We start from the raw sequence: 6,000 nt of genomic DNA on the forward strand, positions 1-6,000 counted from the left end.
CTGACCCAAAACAAAATACCACAAACAAACAACAGAAGAACCCAATCACATATAGTCATTTACTACACAGTCTTGAGGCAAAAGATGAAATGGATGAGGGAATAGCAACAAGAAACGGAGGCAGCTGTTCCACGGCTACTCTATAAAATGGTCTGCATCTCTCTCAGGTACTCATAAACCAAGAGTTTCTTTATGCTTCAAGTCAGATGCATTTTCATGGAAAAAAGTAGTAACTACAGTATACTATTACTATCATCTGGTCTTGTCATTTAGACATAGTGAGGAGTTAAAGCACAAATTCAAGATTCACAAAGACTCAGCCTTCTCACATACGTGGGTGGAAGGAAAGGACGAAGCTCTTATACAGAAGGCACATCCACAGGTTTCTCTCTAGTATCCTTCTTTATAGATGAAGGAGGACAGGTCTAGAATAAATGGATGTGATACACTCAAGTACCCAACTGAAGTGCATCTTTAGCCCTATGACCTCACAGCTTAATGGAATGTGCACTAATACGAACTCCTGAGCTCACTGTAATCAACTGGGTGGAACAGAATTAAGAGAAAACCTTTTAAGACTTCCCACTTCGGATCTAATTTTAATAGAAGCTGCATGGGATGTTAAGCTCAGGTGCTGAAGGTCTAAAGAAACCCTCTTAGGCCCATCTCCCCCTGCTAGGGAGAGAGACCAAAAAGGATAAGAGAGATAAATCCCTCGAGCATTCATTTCACACAGAAGATTCTATGGTGCAAAACGATGGGAAAGTATTGGGTTTTTCTCTCCCTAGTAGACTACCTGGGAGAGAAATAAGAGAAGTGACCAACTTGGAGACAGGCTCCAACTCTACAGAATGTGAGAATGCTGCTCTAGCAAGAGACCAACGAGACAAATAAGCGAGGAAATAACATCCCATTCCTCTGCTCAATCCCCTCGGTCCTCTGAGGAAGAGGAACGGGGCAAGCGCCGTCCTTCAGAAGCTCACACTGCACAGCGCCCTGTGCATAAAGAAAAAACCGATGGGAAGGCCTCTCCTGCGGGGCACACGCACGGCGAGCAGCCTCTCCCAAGCTCTCCATCGCCACGTCCCCGCTCCCACCCACCCCCACCCCCCAACCACACCGTCCTATGCCGAAGCGCACGGAGCTCCGCCGCTCCACGTCCCTGCGAGGCCGGAGGGAAAGAGGCGGCCCCGCAGCCCGGCTCGACTCGGAGCGGAGCGCAGGCAGAGCCCGCCGCCGTCACCCCTCGAGTACTCACAGTCCAGGTGTTTCTTCTTGGGCCCCATGACCTCGTGCGTCGTGGCCTTGCAGACGGTTTTGGAGACCGCCGAGCCGGTCACGCTGTGCTGAGCCGCCGTGATGCGGTCGGTGAGGCTCTGGCCGGACATGGCGGTGCTGGAAGGGAGCGCGGCGCCGCTCCTTTCTCGGGGGCCGGGACGGGAGGACTGCGCCGGGGGATGGAGCTGAACGGATTCCTCGCCCCGACGCGCCGCAGGCGGCCCCCGCTCCGCCCTCAGGGACGGACCTGTCACCCGAGCAGGGACCCCTCCTCCTCCCACCCCCCTCCCCCAACCGCCGTCCCCTCCCCCTCGCGCCTTCCGCTCGGCCGGGGACAGGGGACACACGCTGGGCGCCGCAGGAAAATGGCGGCAGCGCGGCTCCTCCTCGGAGCTTTCCGGCCGCCCCGCGTCACGTGATCCAGGCGCCACGCCCACGTGACACGCCCCGCGTCCCCCCCCCCCCCCCCCCTCCCCTCCCCTCCCCTCCCCTCCCCTCCGGCCCTTCCCTACAGCGGACGAGCCCCGGTGCGAAGCTCCTCGGGCGCGAGAAGGGGCGGGGTCACGTGGTGCCTGGCTGCCCTTAGCGCGGGTGTGGCGGGCGGGAGCCGCTGAGGGGCCGTTGGGGGCTGCCTGTCTTCAGTCGGGAGGGTCCGCGCCCCTGGAAGAGACTGGGGACAGCCCGCAGCTCTGTGTCGTATCTGTGGGGAGACAGAGGTTGGATCGATGTTGGTACCCGCTCTGGGGTCAGCAGGATGACGCTTGCAATGGGCTGTAAAATAAAACTTCGGGAGTTGTGAGGAAATTTTTGTGTTCCTCGGCTTGGAAAGTGCCGTGGAAATTCTTTGTGTGGTACCTTGGACAATGGAGACATGAAGGAGAGCTCTTCCTGAAGGCTGGGAACTGAGTGGTTGCTGCATTCGTCCTCTTCGGTCATATTTGAAAGCTCTCAAATTTACATCATAAATATATGAGTCAATAAACAACAATGTGTTTTTCAAGTCTTTCCCGATCAGCCTCCCTCCGTTTTACCCCTCAGCTAATGCTTCTCGGCTCTCGGATTTACCGGCGGCTCTGCCCTTGACTTATGGGATTTTGTGCAAAGTTGCTTCATGTTCCATAAAAGTTAGCCAAGCGTTCCCTCAGGTGCCTCCCAGGACCTGGCAGCTGGGTGACCCTGAGGAGAATGACAGGCAGTGAGGAACAGCCGCCAGAGTACGGTCCTGGTGCAGTCACAGCCACCCAGCAGCACTCCTTACTTCTTCCAACAGGGCACTCCTCTCTTCCCAGTTCGTACAGCAGCGAATAACGCAGCAAAACCACAGCATTCCATCAGGCAAATATCCTTCCTCTCCCAGAAGTGCCTCTTGATGATTCTTCTTGGAAACGTCCCTGATCCGTGAAGCCACTGAAGGATTTATTAGGCAATTTAAACAGAAGCGGTATACAAACGACGGTCGGCTTGGTCTGCCTGACAGGATATCTAAGTAGGATTATCTCTTCATAATGCTTGCTGAAAATCGGTGTCAGATGAAGGGTAACTGGTGAAAGCTGGACCCAAATAATGTAATTGCTGTGTCTGTGGAAGGCGTGCTTGCACATGTAGAACTTGCTTCCTTCATAATGCCAGGATCTTTGATCACATTTGTATTTGTTGGCTCCTCCTGACCTGCTCCTCGAGTTCAAATACCCACGCCAGTGGACTCTGAGATAGGACAGCTTTAGCATAAAGCTTCGCATCACAAAAACACTAAGATTGCTGTGGACTATTGATACAGCAGCATCACTATGAATACACCACCTTTTTGTACTGTTTCCAAATTATATTGTAAACTGGAGATTTAAATTCACAGAATCACAGAATGGCTAGGGTTGGAAGGGACCTCAAGGATCATGAAGCTCCAACCCCCCTGCCACATGCAGGTCCACCAATCTCACATTTAATACCAGACCAGGCTACCCAGGGCTCCATCCAATCTGGTCTTGAACACCTTCAAGAACGGGGCATCCACAACCTCTCCAGGCAGCCTGTTCCAGCACCTCACCACTCTCATAGTACAGAACTTCTCCCTGACATCCAACCTAAATCTTCCCTCCCTCAACTTAAAACCATTTCCTCTTGTCCTGCAGTTATCTACCCTTTCAGAGAGTTGATTCCCCTCCTGTTTGTAGGCTCCCTTTAGGTACTGAAAGGCTGCAGTAAGGTCACCCCACAGCCGTCTTTTCTCCAGGCTGAACAACCCAGCTCCACAGCCTGTCTTTGTAGGGGAGGTGCTCCAGTTCCCTGATCATTTTTGTGGCTCTCCTCTGGACCCTCTCTAAAAGCTGTCTTTCTTGTACTGAGGGCTCCAGACCTGGACACAGTACTCCAGATGGGGCCTCACAAGAGCAGAGTAGAGAGGGACAATCACCTCCCTGTCCCTGCTGGCCACTCAGCATCTTCTGATGGAGCCCAGGATACAATTTGCTTTCCAAGCTGAATTTATTTTGATGCTGCTGGTATTTTTTTATTCCAACTTCTTTTAGGACCAGGATTTCAACACTCGTCTTCAAGAACTCTTGCTTGCTATTTGGAAAAGGTCCATGGAATTGGCCTGTGTAAGTTAAGCTCCATCAGTTCCTCTCTGATTATGCCCATTGCTTTCTCCAAGTGAAACTATCCAAAGAGGGGAAGCTTTTGATTGTACAAGTTACTGAGACCAGATTTGGACAAAATGTCTAATTCCTAAGGGGACAAAAAGTGACCTTGGTCTTAAAGGTTTGAAACCAAAAATAAGTTAAACTTTTTGATTGCCATTTGTAAACACAGAAATCTTAGAGTTTAACCCCACTCAGTTAAGAATTTTACACATTATTTTTGTTCTTAAGTAGAAACAAGAGAGAAGTGATGGGAGGACTTATTTTTGTATTTGTTTGTTGCTTTTGAATTACTTGGGAGACATTTGGTACCTTTACAGTGAGGACTTTGAAGCACTGTGTTAGATAATATCTGAGCACCTCCCAAAGATGTGGAAATTGAAATCAAAATATTAATCTATTTTCCTTTCCAACTTGAAGAAAACAAGTTTGATTAGTTTATATCTCATTTGTTTTTGTTTGTGTGTCTGGGCGTGCTTGAGAAAGAAAGAAACTAATCCAAAGATATGAGTCCTATATTTAGCCAAGTGGCAAACCTAAACAACATTCTTTTCTCTTGTGAAGAGTTGTTCCAGAGTATGGATCCAGCTCCTGCAAAAATGCTGCATCTTGCATTCTCAAGCTCCTGAAAGTGTCGGCGGTCACTGGCATCCAGCTATGCTGAAAGGACAGGCAAGCTGACAGGGCTGATTCTCTCTACGTGTACTCTGCAATTCTGAAAATCTTGCCTCAGCGTGACCTCTGTAATTTATTATGTATATTGCTTTCTTGCAACAGTGCAGTTTCTACTCTGTGTTATGCCTTCTACTCCATAATGTCTGCAGTCCAACTGTGTGCTTTAATGCTCACAGTGCTGCTGGCATCCATGCCTTCCTCCACGCTTCATGCTCTCACAAATGTTCAGCAAACTATTAGGAAAGCTGTGGTTTGGAGTCATTGTTTACAGGGCATAGCTTCAGGTTTAAAGGAGGTGTTTTGGCTGAATTTCAGATCGCTTAGAAATCAACCCTTCTGAGGTACAAAACTGGAAAGGCACGGAGTTGTGCACATGCTTTTAGGGTGTAGCAGGCTCATTGCTAAGGCTAACAAGGCATACGTAGAAACAGCAACAAAAGAAACCAGCAACTGTAATCTGGAAAGTGTAGAGGGCTGATGAATAAAAATTTTGGAGTCAGAAAATACTGAAATGGAGCTATTTCAGTAGAAGGGGTGGAAAGGCTGAGGGGAATGGTTAAGAGTGAAGTGACGACGTGAGGAGGCAGTGCAGAGGAAATCCAGAGGCAGTGAGTCTACCTGAATGTGACAGGAAATGCTGTTTCAGTGTTTTGTAAATGGTTTGACAACACATCAGGATCCAGACATTTCTTATGGCCCATTTCAAGGATCACTATAGATTTATTTGCTTCTAAGGATTATAGTATCTTCCCCAGTTTTTAAGGAAAGGGGAATGTCAGTCCAGGAATTTAGCATCTGTTTGAGTCAGAATATATAAGAAAGAATAGGAAACACAAAACACCAACTCTTTGGCTTCCCAAATGTAGCTAGCCGTGATGTATGCCTGTCAAGTTCATCTCTGGTTTACCTCTGGGCAACTCCAGAGCAGCTGCACATCTAGAAGCAGACCTCTCACTGATGGTGCATTGCCTTCTCTAACAGAGGTGGTTTATTAATACAGCCTAAGGTTACTGATGCCCTTTTGAATATCCTGGTTTTGCCTGACCTAGTAGAGTACTGCTCATTTAACTGCAGCATAATAATTTCAAAACCATTCTCAAAGAGTTTGGCAAAGATTTATTTAATATTGTTTTTTCTGTGAAAGACATTCAGAGTAATACTGCAGCCTGACTATAACGAAAATTCAATATAATTTGTGTCACCATAGCAACACATGAAAGAATTTAATGGACAGTAGTTAACTTGCATTTGTAACACCTCAGAGAGAAAGATAAACATGTTTTTAAGAAGCTGTGATATAGAAAGATTGTGGTCAAAGTGACACTTGTTAGTGGTGTAATGAAATAGAGTAGCCCAGGTATGTGGTTCTCATTACTCATTCATGCTGCCAACATGATCATGGAGCCAGCAG

General features: G+C 48.1%; 1 protein-coding gene across 3 annotated transcripts in view; it reads right to left on the reverse strand.

Annotated features, from left to right (window-relative positions):
* Positions 1-1,576, reverse strand: part of PICALM (phosphatidylinositol binding clathrin assembly protein) — a 63,511-nt gene extending 61,935 nt beyond the window's left edge. For 2 of the 3 annotated variants that reach the window (XM_010706176.4, XM_010706174.4), the window contains exon 1: positions 1,259-1,575. In XM_010706176.4, coding sequence (XP_010704478.2) covers positions 1,259-1,388 — 130 coding nt within the window. In that variant the 5' untranslated portion in view covers positions 1,389-1,575. Of the gene's footprint in view, positions 1-1,258 lie in introns of all 3 variants that reach the window. The other variant, XM_010706175.4, reaches the window with a different exon arrangement.
* Positions 1,577-6,000: the final 4,424 nt, after the last annotated feature.

The sequence above is a fragment of the Meleagris gallopavo genome, chromosome 1 (assembly GCF_905368555.1).
Source record: "Meleagris gallopavo chromosome 1, MGAL_WU_HG_1.1, whole genome shotgun sequence".
Classification (NCBI taxonomy): domain Eukaryota; kingdom Metazoa; phylum Chordata; class Aves; order Galliformes; family Phasianidae; genus Meleagris; species Meleagris gallopavo.